The 21091-nt window shown below is 41.5% G+C and overlaps 1 protein-coding gene across 3 annotated transcripts in view; it reads right to left on the bottom strand.

Annotated features, from left to right (window-relative positions):
- LOC127425136 (DNA topoisomerase 2-beta-like) overlaps positions 1-21091 on the bottom strand; it is a 79212-nt gene that overhangs the window by 22490 nt on the left and 35631 nt on the right. For all 3 annotated transcript variants that reach the window (XM_051670810.1, XM_051670811.1, XM_051670809.1), the window contains exons 13-25: positions 10428-10553; positions 10189-10299; positions 9993-10098; positions 9796-9905; positions 6190-6282; positions 5646-5760; positions 5328-5449; positions 4397-4545; positions 4008-4239; positions 3057-3191; positions 2754-2954; positions 1947-2142; positions 519-610 (exon numbers count right to left, since the gene is read on the bottom strand). In XM_051670810.1, coding sequence (XP_051526770.1) covers positions 519-610; positions 1947-2142; positions 2754-2954; positions 3057-3191; positions 4008-4239; positions 4397-4545; positions 5328-5449; positions 5646-5760; positions 6190-6282; positions 9796-9905; positions 9993-10098; positions 10189-10299; positions 10428-10553 — 1788 coding nt within the window. The remainder of the gene's footprint in view (positions 1-518; positions 611-1946; positions 2143-2753; positions 2955-3056; positions 3192-4007; positions 4240-4396; positions 4546-5327; positions 5450-5645; positions 5761-6189; positions 6283-9795; positions 9906-9992; positions 10099-10188; positions 10300-10427; positions 10554-21091) is intronic.

The following is a 21091-nucleotide window of genomic DNA, read 5'->3' on the forward strand; positions in this document are numbered from 1 at the left end:
GCCAGTATGGCAGCGCATCACATATTGTATGACTTCAATGGGATTCCGTGTCTGTGTTTTTGTGTAAATACAACTTTTGGATATTCTGTGTTTATGTAGTAAATAATATATGTTAAGAACGTACAGTATGTCAATACAACTTGCATGTATGATGCGTGTTGAATGCATTTATTTCATATTTACCATTTTAATACTGGTATAATCCAAAGGGGAAGAGCCAAGGCCTATAAAAGTTAGCCATTTTGTGGTGGGTTATGTGTATTGTGTTTTTTGGACCCTAGTGGTATAGCCAAAACAATAGTTGTGTATGATGTTTATATTTTTGTATAGTTTTCTCTAGATCTATTTTTTTTTTTTTTTCAACACTGTCATTATTTTGGACAATTTTCTGGATTTCTTCACTTTTGCACAAATAAATCACACTGTGGATTCTATTAATCGTTAACTCTGTCACTTATTTTCCTTCACCTTTCGGTACATCCTAACAGTCAACAAATATTGAAACAGCTATCATATACCTTCTCCTGGGCTTTATTCCAGGCAGTGACAGGGTCAGACTCATATCCTCTCTGTACCAGCATTCTAATAAGATCTCGCTTTGATTTGTTCTCTGAAAAATAATACAGACTGCTAAATCACACTGACAGCACATAACATTCACTTTAACATTTAAAACACTTGAACCATTGACTGTGAGGTCTTTAAAACAATGAACATGTGAGAATGTTTGATATTATTGAAAAATATAGCAGGGCTCCAGGCTAAAATAAAAATGACTAAGGAGCCATTGGCTCCTAAACTGAAACATTAAGGAGCCAAATGACTGTTTATAGTCACCAAATCACAGAATTGCTCGATTTAGATTGCTGTTCAGAAACAAGATAGAAAGCAGAAGAAAAGGAAGACAGCTGATAACCCATTAATCGGAGGTTTAATAAACAGTATACAGTACATAGTTGAGAAGATAAGTTTGCATTCCCTTTTGTCTCATAAATGTTCACACCCCTTTCATAATTTATACAAATATAAGAGACAAAAGATTTTTTTTATTTAATATTGCTCTTCACAATCTACATTACAGATAATTATGTATAGTATGCATATAGTAGTTTGTTGTCTTCTTGAGCATCAAAGAATGTGTGCACCTTGTGTAATAGTTGTGAACAAGTCCCTCAATTGGGTCAAAAGATTGATCTCAAATAAATATATATTATACAGTATATAAATTGTTTTACAATATTGCCTTAGTCTTTTACCGTTACCAGATGGCCCAGACACAGAGACTACAAGAGTGCAAACTGAATGAAATCCCAGATGCAGTTTATTGTGCTACTCCAATCCCAATCAATAATTACCAAGAGAAAAAAGTGGTACACAATATGGGACTTTTAATTATAAAGAAGCCTGATATACACATGGGACTCTTATTTTGAAATGTCTGCACTCACTGGCGGCTGATTCGCTGAGAAAGTGAATCTGGTTCAAACTGCTAACCTGAGCTCCTGAGTTCAAACCCTCAGTTCTTTTTGGGTTATTCATGAAAAAGATCCAGTTCATAAGAGTCATTTGGTCACGACTCTCTCGCGCTGGATTTGTTGTTGCGTGCGGTGCAGCGAGCTCGTCATCACAACAGAACGAGTGAAAAGCAGCGCGAGACACACTGGTGCTCTATAGATGTATTCAATAACTCACAAGATGTTATCTGATGAAACCGCATATGAGTGCACACAACCCGACAGTTGCCAATGGCGACTAGATTTTAAATTACAGTCTCAAATTATTTTTGGCTTATTAATAATATTTTTATTACTGAACTAAACTGAATCAGAGAATCATATTGAACAACCAAGAATACAGGAAGGAAACACAACAGAACATACTATCATAAGAAGCTACAGGCCAAAAAGTTAATTGAAATCTGACAAAAATATTGAAAAATATCTCACCGATTGATACTTTTCCTTCGATCTTCTCGAGCACAAATCGAGCCTGGTTGGAGAGTTTGGCAGCCTCTGCTCCCAGACTGCCCACCAGCCAGTCCTTCCTCAGTTTATAATAGTGCAGTCGCAGCTCGAAGAACTCCTTCAGGATATCATGCACAGACTCATAGCGCTTCAAACAGCCCATGTGATCAAACAGCACCTGCAGAAATCACACACAGAGAGAGAGAGAGAGAGAGAGAGAGAGAGAGAGAGACACTCAGAAAACCTTGAATTTTTTTTGGAATGCCCAATTCCCAATGCGCTCTAAGTCCTCGTGGTGGCGGAGTGATTCGCCTCAGTCCGGGTGGCGGAGGACAAATCCCAGTTGCCTCTGCGTCTTAGACCGTCAACCCGCGCATCTTATCACGTGGCTTGTTGAGTGCGTTGCCACGGAGACATAGCGCGTGTGGAGGATTCATGCTCAACTCACCACGCACCCCACCGAGAACGAACCACATTATAGCGACCACGAGGAGGTTACCCCATGTGACTCTTAGGAGACCTGGCTGGAGTCACTCAGCACGCCCTGGGATTCGAACTAGTGAACTCCAGGGGTGGTAGCCAGCGTCTTTTACCACTGAGATACCCAGGCCCACAGAAAACCTTGAACTTGATGCAGTCACATGAAGTCATGTTTATTGAGTATTTACTTACATAACACAAAGTGCTTTATCACTTCATTATAGATTTAAATATTACAATAAACAAAAACATTAGTGTTTTTAAAGTCTTTGTTACGCACATACACAATGAGCTTCAGTAGATCCGTACCATGGAGTTGCAGGTGAGAGAGGACTGCAGTTTAAAGACCTTGTGAAGACCGGCTGCCTCAGCCTGTGCCAGCTTCTCCTCTGTCATACGCACCACAAACTTCACCGTAGTGTCAGTGTGGTACTCCTTATAGTCACTGATCAAAGGAGGAGTTTTATCTGTGCCCTGCAGCATGGGCTCCAGAACTGACTCTTTATATGCCTAAGAGAGACAAAGATAGAGATAGAGACACTGGTACACCAATATTACAGTAAAAAAAAATCTAATTTCATGAAATCCTGACACCTGGTCAGGTGATCATACCTGAGTCCAGGTGCGAACGGGAAGTTCTGTGATCTCAATGGTGTTTTTGTCCAGGACGGACACTTCTCCACTGACGAAATATTGGTTCTGCCCCAGCTCATGAATGACACCTTTAAAGTTCTTGTAGCTGGGCAGCTGAGGAACAATAAAAATACAGAATAAGTAACACTATATGCATAATATATGCATTTTGCACACTTCTTAAAGGGTAGTCACACTAGATTTTGTACAAAAGTTCAAGTCTGGAGAACTCTGACATGCAAATTCATACAGCAAAAAGACATTTGACCACCAAAAAATCCAAAGATTGATTTACTAAGTAGGGGTGGGTATTGATACAGATTTCCTGATTTGATTCTGATTTTGGGTATATTTCAGTTATAATGTCCATTTTGCTTACAGCTAATGCTGTTAATTATACAGGGAATCTTCTACATTCTACATTACAAATATATTTATTATACAAAAAAATAAAAAATTACATTTGTTTTTCATAGTACAAATGTTTTCTATTAATAAATGATGCCTTGAAATTGCATATATTATACTGCATACATATTAGGCAGGTGGTTTTAATGTTGTGGCTGATCGGTGTATTTATATATGTTGTCTTTGAATACAAAATACATGGAAAAATGTCAAACCAAACTTTTACTCTCAACACACAGTGAAAGGATCTCAGTGCTAAACTTCTTCACCACTACTCAATCAGAGCTGAGTGAAATCTGAAAATGTACCAACCAGTGGCTAATCACAGACATTTTAGTCGCATATTTCAAAATTTGAAGCATATGCAAGTGATTTGCTTGCTTTGTAGAGGGTTACACATAGAGTAAAAGATCAGTCTTGGGAAACCGAATCAGAGATGTTTTGTCATCTCAGCAAACATACAGTACAATAGTACTAAAACTGTAAAACAAGCAATGATCATTGCAAGTGTGAATGTTTTACCATGGGTAGAGGGTCCTGATGGTTGAGCATACGGTTGATGTTGTTAACGATCTCTCGCGGGTCATAGTTGGGGATCTTACAGGCCCAGCCAGTCCCGATGCCCTCAGCTCCATTCACCAGCACCATGGGAATGATGGGAATGTACCACTCTGGCTCCACCTTCTGGTTGTCATCATACAGGAACTTCAGCAGACTCGAGTCCACCGCAGGAAACAGCAGTTTGGCCAATGGACTGAGAGACAAGAGAGAAACATACATAAGAACATCCTGAAGATCTCAACCCCTCAATAATATCAGACATTAACAATACATCGATCAAGCCCAGCATGCACCAGCACACCAGCTCTAACCACTTACAACACAATTTACTAAAACAAAACAAGTCTTACCTGAGCATGGTGAAGATGTAACGAGGACTGGCAGCGTCTTTACCGCCGTTGATGCGAGTACCAAATTGACCGAGAGGCTGAAGGATGTTGATGTTGTTGCTGCCAACAAAGTTCTGGGCCAAATTGACAATGGTCATCATCAGGGCTTGCTGCAGATGAGACAAAAACTTTTCTTTTAAAACTAACTGTTTGAAATCTGTCAGTCTGTTATCACAACTTTTGAAACAAAATTTGTAACTAAATCTGCATAACATCAGGAGATGATGGTAAGCTGTACTTAGGTACACCAAGGCTCCGTCCTGGGTCCTTTCCTTTTCATCCTCTACACCAATTTCCAGTATAAGACAGACTAGTATCACCTGCAGAAGTTTACTAATGACTACCTCCATCATACCGTACTCTACATTATTAGACGAGTCTGACAACAGGAACTACAAATAACAGGTGTGAAACTTTGTATTGACCATGTAGTCATGGTCAGGCTGTACAAGTCAGGCCAGAGCAGCTGGGAGAATAACAACAACAACAAAATTATATATCTCACACTGGACTCATAGATCAGAAAAATACACTTTGTTTCACCAAAGACAAAGTAAGAAACAACTATGAGCAGGCTCATGGGAAAACTGCACATGCATAATTCTACAGAAAGCTCCGCATATTTCCACAGAATTTGAATGCCTGACATTCATAAAAAAAATTATTTCACTGTTATAATGTTTTGCACTTTTTTTTTACCACACTGTTGTTGTGTATGGCTGCAGCTGTTTGCAATCCATATTCAATGTAGCTGCTCTTTTGAACTACATTTCCACTCTTGGATCAATAAATTCAGTCTGCCTGTCTACATATCTAATAATGCACACTCTATAATGTGCAATGACCAGTTATTGTTTTAAAGACACAATGTAATTAATTGGGTGTTACAAACTTCGCCATGATGGTAAGCAGACATTTCAGCCACAGATCCAGCCAGCTGGGCAACCTTGACTTCTCTCTTATCATTCCTCTTCATACAGGTGAACAACACCTTCCTCTGACCAGGCTTCAGACCTGCACGACAAAAATGAAAGCAGAGACATTATTTTAACACAAGCAGCTGTTGTGGATTTTAATATAAATAATCATCATTTGGGTTAAACACTATCAGAACTGCGATTAGTTGATGAGTTTGATGTTCACTCTCCAATACATTTATTGATGCAAATCTCCAGCAAGAGAATGTTGATGCCAGACTGAAGATACCCACCATCAACAAGTGAGGGAATAGATCGCTCGTTGTCTGAGTTGGAGAAGAGGATCAACTCTTTGTTAATGAAGTCATTGTAGGACAAGTGTCGTGTCGAGGTGCCGTACAGGAATTGCTGTGATGAGTAAACCAGAACAGTGTAAGATCAGAAACATTATCCAAGTTCAACTATTAAGTACATTTGTAAGCGCGCACACATGCATAGTACATGGTAGTATTAGTTAAACATTATTTTATTTTATTTTAATAATTAAAAAAAAAAAATTGTTCAAACTGGTTGCTTTTTATTACTGTATTACAGTGTAATTTCCATGAAAATTTCACAATGCAAAAAAAAAAAAATAAAAAAAAAAATAAAAAATTATCTTTATAGAAAATATAATCACTTGTTTATCTTTTGTTTTTGGGGTAAAATATGACCTGGGCATGTTCTTTGCGAGATTCACCCTCTTACAGTTCCTATAGCACCTCTTTAATTAGAGCTGATATGTTTAGATGACAATCTTTTCTCTTGTTAGGTGGAGTGCATGATTAACAGCTGTACCTCAGGCAGTCCATGCATCCTCCTCTGCCGTCTGTCCTCCATGAAGTTAGTCAGCCACTCTTTCCTGTCATCTGTTTTCTTCTTACTGAACGCCTAAACACAGATTTCACACACAGTCAACCAGCTGTCTGATGTGTTAAATATCTGAACAGTAGAAAACAAAGGAGACACACACTTAAAGCAAAATTCCATCAACAGGCTTTTAATACATGTAACGTTTTGAGCATTTTGCTTTCATCAGACTTAAAATTCATTATAAAACGGCATCTTAAATAGTATAGGTCACATGATAATATCTGTCACATGATCAATTTTCCATTAACATACAATTAAATATTTACATATAAAATCCTGTACAAATTTAACATACATATCACAACATCTCAAGATACACAATTTACAAAAATGGTCTATTATAAAAGTCTTCATTCAAACCCCTAGGACTCATAGTATTAAAAGTGTAAATCCAGTACAATTCTCTTCTTAACAACATACAATCAATGTCACCCCCTCTATGTGAAACTATTAATACTTCTATTCCTATAAATCTCAATGTGGCTCCACTATGTCCAAATCTGACAAAATGTACCACTACAGGGCTGGTTTTAGATCTATTTCTAATATTGCTACGGTGTTCTGCAATCCTAGATTTAATGGCTCTGGTAGTTTTTCCTATAAATGCAAGGCCACATGGACATTGCAGCATATAGATAACATTAATTGTAGAGCATGTGATGATACCCCTTATTTTATATTTTTTTCCTGTTTGTGGATGATTAAATGTTTGTGTTTTATAAGTAAAATGGCACTGTTGGCAGTTGCCACTAGGATAATTACCACAAGGAACAGAACTCAAAAAATGAGTAGGGGTATACAGAGGAAGATCAGCTCTTACAAGTAAATTCCGAAGATTCTGAAGTCTCTTAAAAGTCATTAAAGGGGATTCGAAAAAACAACTCTGTAATGGCAGATCTGATTCAATAATGTGCCAGTGTTGCTTAATAGTCTTTTTAATGTCTTGAGCTACAGGTGAGTATTGTATAGGACAATCAATTCTACCCATATGATCAGATTTTTTTATCTCTCTTAGTAGTTAAGCAATCAGTCTGTGATTTATTCTCAAAATGTGATGAAGCATTGCAAATCCAATTTTCCTTATAGCCTCTTTTTCTGAAACGTGTTTTTAAATAATTTGTTTGTCTTTCAAAATCAATATCTGTACTACAAATTCATCTAATCCTGTGAAACTGAGAGATAGGAACTTTCTTCTGGGTAACGGGGTGATATGATGTACCATGTAAAAGAGAATTTCTGTCAGTGGGTTTACGATATAAATCAGTATTTAATCCCTCCTTGTCTCTGATAATTAGGATATCTAAAAAATCATTTTGTTGGCATAATATAGTCATATATAAGATAAAGTACATTTCAAATGTTCATCCCTTGAGTTTACAAAATTGTGAAATGCTCTTGAAGTATTCTCTGACCCAGTCTAAATAAAAAATATATCATCTAAATATCTAATCCAACAAGAAATGTATTGACTGAAAGGGTTATTCTGAATGTCAAAAATGAAATTTTTCTCAAACATTCCCACATATAAAGAAGCAAAACTAGGGGACATTTTAGAACCCATAGCAACCCCTGATACCAGAAGAAAATATTCATGTCCATATAGAAAATAATTGCACTCAAGTACCTCAGTAATAAGTTCCAAAATACAATCAGTACTAGGATTACAAATTCCTCTCCCATCAAGAAAACATTTAGCTGCTAAAAGTCCTCCATCAAATGGAACATTCGTATGCAATGATTCAATAACCAAAATGACTATCAAGGTATCTTCTGATATTTTTAAAGATTTAATAATATTTATAAATTCAACAGAACCTTAACATATGATGGAAGCGTAGTCACTAATGGTTGAAGAAAGAAGTCCACATAAACTGAGATTTTCTTCAGTCAGAGAACCAATAGCAGCTATAATCGTTCTTTCTGGAGGTATTTCCAAAAACTGTTTATGAATCTTAGGTAACATATAGAAAACTGGAGTGATAAGGAAATGAGCCTTTATAAAACCATGTTTGTGTTGAGCAATATGTCCATGCTCCCACAGTTCATCCAATTTTGTATACACTCTCCTTCTATATTCAAAGGTGGGATTAGAATCTAATAAAAAAAAAAAAAAAAAAAAAAAAAAGGAGGTACATGCCAGCTGTCTTTTGGCCTCCTGGTCATATGCCTCTCGATCAAGCATAACAATAGCACCTCCCTTGTCAGCACTCAGAATCACTACAGTGTTATCCTTTTAAAGGCAATTTAGTTCATCTCATTGTAATTTGGTCAAATTATTAGCAACTTTATACTGTCTTTTTTTGTAAAAAATAGTAAGTACATCTTTTTCCACCAATCGACAATATGTCTCCAAAGAGGCATTCCAATACAATACTCACCTGTAGCTCTAGACATTAAAAAGTCTATTAAGCGATATTGGCACATTATTGAATCAGATCCGGCATTACAGAGTTGTTCTATGAATATCCCTTTAATGACTTTTAAGAGACCTCCGAATCTTCTGAATTTACTTGTAAGAGATGATCTTCCTCTGAATACCCCTACTCACTGCCAACAGTGCCATTTTACTTATAAAACACAAACATTTAATCATCCACAAACAGGCAAAAAATATAAAATAAGGGGTATCATCACATGCTCTACAATTAATGTTATCTATATGCTGCAATGTCCATGTGGCCTTGCATTTATCGGAAAAACTACCAGAGCCATTAAAACTAGGATTGCAGAACACCGTAGCAATATTAGAAATAGATCTAAAACCAGCCCTGTAGTGGTACATTTTGTCAGATTTGGACATAGTGGAGCCACATTGAGATTTATAGGAATAGAAGTATTAATAGTTTCACATAGAGGGGGTGACATTGATTGTATGTTGTTAAGAAGAGAATTGTACTGGATTTACACTTTTAATACTAAGAGTCCTAGGGGTTTGAATGAAGACTTTTATAATAGACATTTTTGTAAATTGTGTATCTTGAGATGTTGCGATATGTATGTTAAATTTGTACGGGATATTGTAAGATATGTATTAATGCCATCTATGTATTGTATTGATTCATCTGTTTGAAACATATTTAATGATATGGAAATGTATATATTGTATTTTATTTTTATATGCATGTTTATTTGTAAATATTTAATTGTATGTTAATGGAAAATTGATCATGTGACAGATATTATCATGTGACCTATACTATTTAAGATGCCGTTTTTTAATGAATTTTAAGTCTGATGATGGGCGGAATGCTCAAAACATTACATATATTAAATCCTGTTGATGGAATTTTGCTTAAGGTGTGCGTCTATTTTGTTTTCACCTGTTGTATTATGAGTTTTTTGGATTCTGCACCCTAATACCTGGTATATTGGATGTGCGTGCCTTTTGTTTGTATATTTTTTAAATATCTGAACAGACATAACACAGCACCAAATGTAGTAGAAACAAATCCCAACACTACTATAATAAAGTTTAGGCCTGAACTAGTCATTCACAGACAAGTGTAAAACTGTATGTTGTGCAAAACTAACCAGTGTGATGGCTGCGTCATCTTCTGTGCCGTTGTATTTAAACATAATTCGATGTCTCTCCATGTCGGAAAAATATTCTTTTGCTTCTTTGCTAGTGCTGGTACCCAAACCTGATATGTATGAAAGAAACACATAGTTGATCATTCCTGATTTTTAGATGCAGTCTCTTTGAAATAAGGAGACTAAAGAAAACAAACCTTTGTAGTACTTTATGTGCCATGTTTTATAATTTTCTGTGTGTTTCTTCCACTCCTCAAACTCTGGGATGCTGTAGAACGCCATCTCCTGTTTGTTCTTACTAGCCTGCAGAGAGAGTTTTAAAGTTAAGTGTAAACATACAGCAGCAATCTGAATGGCTTGTGTGTTGTGCATGCCATTGGATGAGTGTTGTACCTTGACAATGGGTGTGATGAACTCCTCCAGGAAGGTGTGCTTCAGCAGAGATGGCCAGTTGTGATGGAAGAAGTTAATGAGGAGACCCTTGATGTGAGAGCCGTCTTGATCCTGAGAGTACACAACACAAACATTACTTACTGTCAAAGAAAACATCTCTGCATACTCATGGATCAACAAGAACTCGTTCTCTCAAAAAAGCAAATAATACAGACAAACTAAACAAATAAAAAATGCACCTGATCGGTCATGATCATGATCTTTCCATAGCGTAAGCTTTTCAGGGACTCTGAGTCATCATAGCTCTTCTTGTACTGAAGACCCACGATCTTAATGATGTTGTTGATTTCTGCGTTCTCCATGATCTATAATCAAAACAAAGGTCAACTCCCAATAATGTAAAAATGAAAACCAGGCCTTCATCATTTGTTTTTGGTATTTTTCAAATACCTTTTATGTAAAGATTTTACAGTTTTAGTTCCAGACCACATTAAACAATATTCAATATTAAACTATGAAAATCCATTCTAAAAATAAAAATTTTTACATTTAATACTTTGATAATCTAAATAAAGAGTAAAAATGAAGCATAAACCATTGTAATATTTATTGTGGGAAAATTATTTCTATCATTTTTTTTTTTTTTTTTTAAATAATGACTGTCCCACAAAACATTTTTTGCGAATTTTCACGACTTTCAGAAAAATGACAAAGATGACATGAATCTCCTGTGATGCATGCAACATACACTGTTGGATACATTGTTAGTAGACACATTTAAAAACTAGTGAGAGTGTAAAAAATATTTTAACAAGGCTTTACTTTCTAGAAACCAACAGTGTTAAACACGCCCAAACACTCATATATATTCTTATTATTAGGGGTGCTCCGAACATGATTTTTACAGCCAATACCGATTACAGATTATCTTGTCATCTGATCGGCCGATCCCGACACCAACCATTAACCTTTTATCAGGAGCTCTTCATTACTGGTTCCCTATCTGTCACTCACTCGATGTTGTGTCGATGTAGTAACACTAGGGGTCACTCTTTGGAGCCCGAGACACCTCTGGTCTTTGATAAAAGGCCAATGAAAATTGGCGAGTGGTATTTGCATGCCACTCCCCTGGACATACGGGTATAAAAGGAGCTGGTATGCAACCACTCATTCAGATTTTCTCTTCGGAGCCGAACGGTCATGCTCACTGAGTTGAATACTACTGTTCATTCACCTCTGCTGGATCTGACAGCGCATCTCAGCGGCTTCTCCCCCCTCTGCACTGGTGCACTGCAGAGAATGCCCCTGGGTGCTTCGGCAGAAATAAAAGAGTATATTTCTCTAAAAGAGCGGCACACACGGAACGTCTTTTTAAAGACGCGTCTTTCTAAAGATGCTTTTCCGATTGTGTGTTATTTCTGGTTGCCCTCATTATCTCTCGCCTTCTGATGGTCACAATCACTGTCTTTCGTGTCTGGGCACTGCTCACGCGGAGACAGCGCTCGTGGATGGTCATGTTCTCATTGCGAGAATATGTCCATGGCAACGTTGCGGTCGCGGCTTGCCTTCATAAGAAAGCAAGCCACCCCAGAGGCTCCCTGCCTCGGTCCTTTTACCCACTGGTATGAGGCCAGTGCGGCTAGCACTGCGGGTGATTTGGGGACCCCAATGGGACCGCCTCCGCCGGGTATCCCCCCACGGACCTTCCATTCCCCAGCACGCTCGTCTGCCCCGATCGGGTACTCATTCTCAGTCTGGGTTACTCTCACGTGATCCTGAGACCCCGACCGGGCTATGTGCCCAAGGTTCCCACCACCCCTTTTAGGGACCAGGTGGTGAACCTGCAAGCGCTGCCCCAGGAGGAGGCAGACCCAGCCCTGTCGTTGCTGTGTCCGGTGCGCACTTTACGCATTTATTTGGATCGCACGCCTTGCTTTAGAATCTCTGAGCAGCTCTTTGTCTGCTTTGGTGTTCAACGGAAAGGAAGCGCTGTCTCCAAGCAGAGGATCGCCCACTGGCTCATTGACGCCATAACTTTGGCATAAGTTGCCTAGGACATGCCGCCCCCAATAGGGCTACAAGCCCATTCTACAGGGGTGGAGCGGCTCCCTGGGCCCTGGCAAGGGGTGCCTCTCTAACAGACATTTGCAGAGCAGTGGGCTAGGCAACACCCAACACCTGTGCAAGGTTCTACAACCTCCGGGTGGAACCGGTTTCATCCCAGGTAGTGGCACGCAACACAAGCGGATAAGCCTGGTATAGCTGGCCGGGTGTATCGCTTGCACATAGTGCTTTCCACCTCCCTTGGAGCTGAAGATGTGCACCATTAATTCCCAGTAGTGTTCACAAACTTTGTTTCCTGGTTGACTTCCTCCGAGCCCTGTGGCAGTCGAGTTTTCGGAGAGACTCGCTGCCGGCCCAGTACATGCGCTAACTAAGAGCCCTGTTCTGGCATAGGTGCTCTGCATGTGGCAGTTCCCTGTAAGGCTAACCCCATGTGATTTATATATCTTCCGCTAATTCTTTTCCCTGTTGGCAAACTGCGTCTTCCTTGGGCAGAGCCCCTCTGCCCCAGTCTCCATGTTTGTAGTAACTCCTCCCCCATTGGGCAGGATCTACCTTGAAGACTCTCCACATGGTTGGAAAGACCATGTGACGTATTAAATATCCTATCTTTAGGCGAGGTGTGGTCTTCGCGGTGTCTTCCCCTTGGGAGGGACACCCCCCGACTAGACCTGGCGGCCCAGTCGGATAATCCCCCTTCTTTTCAAGGGAGTGGAAAAAAAGAAAGGGAAAAGAGGCCATGACTGGGTTAAGCCTGTCTCTATCTTTTGGGTAGTCGACTTATCCCCAAAAAGGGCCGTTCGACACTCATAAATATGTTGGGGGAGGTTACGTGTCAACCTGGTGTGCTGGCTATGAGGCACACAGCAGTCTGCCCACCACACACCGCCAGATCACGTAACACAGTTCAGCCAATTGTGGCGTTTCGTATAGGGAACCCTAGTGTCACTACATCGACACAACGTCGAGTGAGTGACAGATAGGGAACGTCATGGTTACTTGTGTAACCTCCGTTCCCTGATGGAGGGAACGAGACGTTGTGTCCCTCCTGCCACAACGCTGAACTACCCGCTGAAATGGCCGGACCTTATATCGGCTTCTCAGCATAAAACCTGAATGAGTGGTTGCATACCAGCTCCTTTTATACCCGTATGTCCAGGGGAGTGGCATGCAAATACCACTCACCAATTTTCATTGGCCTTTTATCAAAGACCAGAGGTGTCTCTGGCTCCCAAGAGTGACCCCTAGTGTCACTACATTGACACAACGTCTCGTTCCCTCCATCAGGGAATGGAGGTTACACAAGTAACCATGACATTATACTGTATGTAAGCTTTCTGCTCACTGTCACTGTTAAATTAATTTCCCTGTTGGTAATGCGATAGTTGTTGCCAAGTTTTTGCTGAGAAAAATACTGTAGGTTGGTTAAATGTTTATCAGATAAACAAACACCAAAATGTTCTTAAAAGGCCTTAAAAAATATTCTCTACATTAGGATAAATAGCCCTATAAATAACGAGGCTTAGTGTCAAACTAAAGTCAAACTGATAACCAATATGTGTGATTAAACTTGACAGATGGTTATTTATTTATTTAAACAGTGACAGATATGGTCATTTATTTATTGTCGCTAGGGTTGGGTGATATACAGAATATTCACAACATAATCCTGATGATTCTGTTGATGATATAAAATTAAGCAATATCATGAATATCGCAATGATTTTAATGCGCTTTTATTTGACCATTACGTTTCCTAAAGAGCATCAGTAGACTGATTTCATGATCCTTCAGGGTTGCACAATTAATCAAAATAACATCAAAATGGTGATATGGAATTATGCAAAGACTACAATTAAAGACAGATAAACATGGTCCGTGTGTGCTTCAGAATATCTAGTGATGCACTGATCTGTGTGTGCACGTGCAGGGCAGCGCTCTCAGAGCAGTTCACCTGCACTGTGAAATCAAAGTACAGCAGGTTCAAGCATTTCCGCAATTCCAAACATTAGTAACTGTTACAGGTTATTATACAAATCTATAAACGCTGCACCGTATAACAGAAAAGGAGGAGATAACGGAGTTTCACCATATGCGGAACATTATAAAGTCTTGGTTACTTTTGTAACCTCCGTTCCTTGATGGAGGGAATGAGACGTTGTGTCGATGTAGTGACACTAGGGGTCACTCTTGGGAGCCCCAAACACCTCTGATCTTTGAGAAAAGGCCAGTGGGAATTGGCGAGTGGAATTTGTATGCCACTCCCCCGGACATACGGGTATAAAAGGAGCTGGCTCGCAACCACTCATTCAGATTTTGTCCTGAGGAGCCGAGACAAGATCCCGGCTATTTCAGCGGGTATTCAGTGTTGTGGCAAGAGGGACACAATGTCTCATTTCGTAACCTCCAACGGAGGTTACGAAAGTAACCAAGACGTTCCCTATCTGTCACTCACTCGACGCTGTGTCGATGTAGTGACACTAGGGATCCCTATATGAAACGCCACAAGGACTGAACTGTGTTACATGGCCTGGCGGTGCGAGATGGGCAGACCACTGTGTGCCTCATAGCCAGCGCACCAGGCCGTCACGTAACCTCCCCCGACACTCCTACGAGCATCGAACGGTCCCCTGTATCTCGGGGACAAGCTAGCCCAGCCATGGGCTCTTCTCCTCTTTTTTCTCCCCAAAATTATTTTATTCCTAACTACATTCCCTGTCATTAATTGGAAGAGCGACTCAGATGCAGGTAATAGTTTATTAATAGTTTAGAGACCACATTAACCGGAATGACATGTATCTGGAAAACATGGTCCACGACAGTGATCGCTGTCTCGCATGCTGAGGAAAGCCCTGGAAGCGGAATAAAATGGGCCACCCTCGAGAACCTGTCCGCCACTGTCAGCACAACCATGTTGCCATGGGACTCAGGAAGCCCCATGACAAAGTCGAGCGCAATGTGCAACCAGGGTCTCAAGGGGACAGCTAGGGGTTTTAAAAGTCCCGCCAGGGGCCGGTTAGAATGTTTCCCATGAGCACAGACGGAACAACCAAACTCAAAAAGTCGGATGTCTCGCCCCATCGCAGGCCACCAGAACCACAGCTGAATAACGGCCTCAGTGCACCTCATCCCCAGATGAGGAATGACCTCACTGCAAAACTGAGGGGAAAACTGACCACAGCACAAACCACTGACCCGCTGGATATCCCTCTGGGACCGTCACTCCCTGAAGAACTCTCTGTACCTCTGACTCGATTTCCCAGGACACAGCAGCCACCACCCGGTTCCAGAGAATCGCAGTGTCCTGCAAATTCGAGTGGGCAGATGTCTCAAACAGATGAGAGAGCGAGTCAGGTTTGATGTTCTTGGATCCCGGCCGGTAGGATAAGGTAAAGTTAAACCTACCGAAAAAGAAAGCCCAATGAGCCTGGCAAGAATTTAATCTCTTGGCTGTCTTGATGTATTCTAAATTCTTATGGTCAGTCCATACCATAAAAGGAACCTCTGCCCCCTCCAACCAATGACACTACTCCTCCAAAGTGAGCTTGACGGCTAGCAGCTTATGGTTGCCGATGTCGTAGTTCTGTTCTGCAGGAGAGAGTCAGTGCGAATAAAAGGCACAGGGGTGAATCTTGCCATCTTTGGGCAAGCGTTGGGAGAGAACAGCACCCACGTCTGAAGCGTTGACTTCCACCATGAACTGACGGGACGGATCGGGCATACTCAATATAGAGGCAGAAGTAAATTTGGCTTTAAGAAACTCAGACTTTTTTACAAGCTTTTTTTTAATCCCCTTTTTCTCCCCAATTTGGAATGCCCAATTCCCACTACTTAGTAGGTCCTCATGGTGGTGCGGTAACTCACCTCAATCCGGGTGGTGGAGGACAAGTCTCAGTTGCCTCCGCCTCTGAGACGTCAATCCACATAACTTATCAAGTGGCTCGCCGTGCATGACACCGTGGAGATTCACAGCATGTGGAGGCTCATGCTACTTTCCGCGATCCACGCACAACTTACCACGTGCCCCACTGAGAGCGAGAACCACTAATCACGACCACATGGAGGTTACCCCATGTGACTCTACCCTCCCTAGCAACCAGGCCAATTTGGCTGCTTAGGAGACCTGGCTGGAGTCACTCAGCATGCCCTGGATTTGAACTCGCGACTCCAGGGGTGGTAGTCAGCATCAATACTCGCTGAGCTACCCCGGTCCCCGACCATACAAACTTGACGTTGGTGGAGGTCAGACTCGTGAGAAGGGTGGCTATCTGGCAATAATTATGTATAAAACGGTGGTAGAAATTGGCGAACCCCAGAAACCTCTGCAGCGCCCTGCGGGAATCTGGGGTTGGCCAATTGGTGACAGTTCTCACCTTGGACAAATCCATGCGCACCCCCTCGGATGACAAGATATACGTACCCCAAGTTCGGAAGTGACTACGCATGGAGCGCACATTTCTCCAACTTCACAAAGAGTTGGTTCTCCAGCAGCCTTTGTAACACCCGCCTGACGTGCTCAGTGTGTACCTGGAGACAAAAAATTAAGATGTTCTCCAAGTACACAAAGACGAACAGTTTAATCGTCACGCAGCATGTCAATGATAAGTGCCTGGAAGACGGCAGGCGCATTGGTAAGTCCAAAAGGCATCACGAAATACTCGAAATGCTCAGTGGCCATATTGAATGCCGTCTTCCACTCATCCCCCTTTCTGATCCTCACAAGATGGTAAGCCTTACAAAGATTTAACTTTGTGAACACGGTTGCCCCTCGCAACGACTCGAAGGCCGAAGACATCAAAGGCAACGGGTAACTGTTCTTAATGGTGATTTTCTTAATGGTGATAATCGATTCAAGGTCGCAAAGACCTGTCTTTCTTGCTCACAAAGAAGAGTCCTGCCCCAGCTGGGGATGAGGAAGGGCAGATGATACCGACGACTCATTGATGTATCTCTCCATAGCCTCTCGCTCAGGTACGGAGAGAGAGTAGAGTCATCCACAAGGAGAAGTGCCATTGAGGAGATTAATAGCGCAGTCATAAAGGCAGTGCAGAGGCAGGGAAGCAACCCGGGACTTACATGAAGACAACCCTAAGATCATGATACATTGTCGGGACCCCTGACAGATCGACCTCCTCCCCCTGGAACACAAAGACAGAGGGAGAGACGAGCAAGCAATGAGATGAACAAAAAAAAAAACCCATTCTGTAACAGAATTACCAGCCCAGTTAATGTGCGGATTATGCTTTATCAGCCATGGATGACCCAAAACAATAGGATTAGAAGCAATCCACAGCAGATAAAACACAATCTCCTCCTCATGGTTGCCTGAAATCCTCAAATTTACAGGGACCGTGGCTTGAGTAATCTGCCTCAGGAAGGAACCACTGATTGAGCAGATGCTGATGGGTGGCTCAAAAGGAACCACAGCAATTCCCCACCAGGCAGCAAGCTCCATGTCCAACAGATTACCTTCCGCCCATGAATCAATGAGTGCTGTCACCCGTCGGGAAGTCTGGCCCAAAATGATGATGGCAGGCAGAGAGGTGTGGAGCATAGGAGACAAGCTAGACATTGTGGCGCTCACCAGTCATCCCCTGGTCCCTAGTGAGCACCTGGCTTTTACCAGGCAGACTGAGGTGATATGTCCCCCACCTCCACAGTAAGCGCACAACCCGAGGCAGCGTTGCCGCTTCCTCTCTCGCTGTGGTAGTGGGGTGCATCCAACCTGCATGGGCTCCAACTCCATACTGGCAGCAAACGAAGGTGAGGGATCATGGACAGGAGGTAGGGAAGATGAGCGAAGATCTCAGCGGTGTGTCAAGTGGTGGTCCACTCTTATGGCCAAGCTGATGAGATCATCGAGGTTGTTGGGCAGCTCTAGCATATAGATGTCATCCTTCACAGCCTCCGACAGACCTCCGAAGAAAATATCCCATTGGGCCTTCTCATTCCATCCACTGGAGGCTGCCAGTGTCTGGAATTTGATGGAGTACTCGGACACCGACCCACCACCCTGCCAAAGTTCGGTCAGACGCCGAGCCACCTCCTTCCCATGAGGAGCACGATCAAATACTTTGCTCAACTCTGAAAGATAAAGTAGGCAACCCTGGACTCCTCCAAAGGAAATGAGGAAGGTTGAAGGGAAAACACCAGGGAGCATTGGGAAATGAAAGCACGACACCCCTTTGGTTCTCCTGAAAATGGCGTGGGAGGATTGAGGTGAGGCTCTCTGATGGGCGCCGGGAATGATTCAGCTGCTACGGGGGTAATAGGAGTGATGGCGGGTTATTGAAGTGGGAGAGGTGAGACGAAGATCCTTCACCTGGGTGGCAAGATCTGAGAGCTGGGAAACAATGGTCCTCCAAGCCTCATGGGAACCCGCAAGTAGCTCAGAATGTCGTTCCATTAGCTCTCCCTGCTCAGCGAGCATGAAGCTGATGGGATCTGTACCTGCTGAGTCCATGTTGGCTGTATTTTCTGTCATGAATCGGAAGCGGGACTCAGGTAATAAAGTTTATTGAAGAACAAAAAATCAGAAACTCAGTTTAACAGAAAAACATCCCATAAGGTCCTCAAGTTGGGCGTCGAATTCAACTCGCAGGAAACTGTGGGAAATCTCAACAGGATGGTACAGCACTCTGCAGCAAGATGATCCCAAGCACAGCCAGCACCAACAGGTCCACAGGTCCTGAGGGGAATAGATGAGGCACACATCTGGACTGGCAGAAGAGAAAGAGGGAATGATTAATACGAGAGCGGACTGTCACTCCTTGAAAAACAATGCTGCTACTGAGCAGCACGACAGGCAGAGACTAGGAAGTCGAAGGGGAACATCCAGTGACAAGTGACCGCACAAGGGAGGCAGATATACACATTGACAAATGACAAACAGGTGGGAATAATCACACCAATGGGTCAGTGAGCCGATTGCCGGAGGAGGCAACACATGAGCGTCAGCACATGACAACTCAGCCAAACGGCACAGGATCCCGACACTGCCTTTTCATTGTGTTGAATGTTTTTTAATATTAGTTCCTCTTTCACATGTTCCCACTGGAGCATTAATGAGTGGAACACACGCACACTCTTGTTAATGGAAGAGATTAGAAGAGAGCAGAGAAAGAGTTTACCAACGGCAGTTTACCGTTGCGTCAGTGATCTAGCTATATCCAACTTTTTCCTTAACGCTGAAGTGTCCCATGATTCACCAGTTTTCAATTTCAGGTCTCCAGTGTTTTCACCCACATCGGTGTATATTCATAGCAGGTAAAGTATTACAATTGTAGAAATTGTCAAAAAACATGGCTATATAGTGCTGATACTTCAAAGAGTCAAAATTTAAGTGCCTCACCTGAGTATGTAGATGGCATGAAGCGATGGTCCGAGGTTAGTAACGTTGATATCATTAACTACTTTGAGTTGTGAAATAAAATTTTACTCCAAATAACACTTACATGGTTGTTGTTCTCTGTCTGGATCATTCGCTTTGGTCAGTGATGCGCTATTCATTTAAAATCTAGGCCTTCAGTATGATTCATGCCATTAAGAAAACACAGTTTCACAATGAATAAGAAACCCTATGCCTTTGGGCATCATACATTATGTTGCAGCTAACTAATAATACCAATTGACATTTTAAAAATACATCCACGCACGAAAGCCAGAACTTGAAATGACACTTAATGCTCAAGCAAGCCTAATTTTAACTGCAGCATGACTGTTTGTGAAATGAACGTCTCCCGAACAGACAATCAAAAATCATAATTTTTCATATGAATCTACCAAGGAGGTCTATAATACCTGGAAAAATCTATCTAATAATATTTGCGATTTAAATGTTGTTTGCAATAAATTTCGTTTCGTCAGGGTACACGGTTATGCTGCGTTCCATTCAAATTGGATGTGGGATATTCCTAATTGATATCTCCGACCATAAATGCATTCTATTCCCCGATATTTGGAACTGCCGTTAGCTTAGCAGGGGTTTGACTCTCATTAGAGATGTCTCCTAGCAACCCAACTGATAAACAATGCTGCAGCGCTAGCATTTGTGCTTCAGGTGTACGATTATCAAAAGAGATTATAATTTACCATGTTTTATACACCTGTTTCTGCAGGCATTTGTTAAACAAGCTTTAATATCATGTAATGTGGGAACAAACCCATTTATCGATATTACCTAATAAAGTGAATGTTTATTACTTTATATATCTCCCTGAGTGTCGACATGTTTGTGTGACATCATGCCGCTGCATCTCGGCGAAATCGGAGATGAGAATTTCTGCACAAGCCTATAAGTTGTAATTCTGACTTTAAGATGCATTCTATTGCACTTTTCCTAGTAGGAAGTTGTCAAATCCGACTTTCCGAGTTGAATGGAACGCAGCACTACTTTTCAAAACTTGATCTGACACTGAATGCTCAAGCAGCCTAATTTACACTTAGAAAACTCCTGATGTTGCTATAACAATGCAAAAAGCACTTACCAATTTGCTTGAAGTGAAAATCAGTCCTCCTTTCCTGTTTAATAAATTAAGCAATCACATGGTCATGTAGAACATCTCGTGTTTTTAAATCCATAAGGATCTCTTTCTCAATGGTGATGAGGCAGTGATGACAGCCGATTCGTCAGCAAGATCTCACACTCTTCGCTTTCAAATTACGTACATCACTTAAAGCGTGATTGCGTCACTCAGTGCCAGCTAGAAGGCCTCGACCGGGACATATCCTAAAGATCACACCCACCAAAAACAAATAAATCAATCTGATTGGCTGATGAATCTGACATTAGATGCGCATTCACTTGCACTGTTGAGCAATTCTGTGGAAATTCTGAAGG

This window comes from Myxocyprinus asiaticus, chromosome 34 (genome assembly GCF_019703515.2).
Source record: "Myxocyprinus asiaticus isolate MX2 ecotype Aquarium Trade chromosome 34, UBuf_Myxa_2, whole genome shotgun sequence".
Lineage (NCBI taxonomy): Eukaryota > Metazoa > Chordata > Actinopteri > Cypriniformes > Catostomidae > Myxocyprinus > Myxocyprinus asiaticus.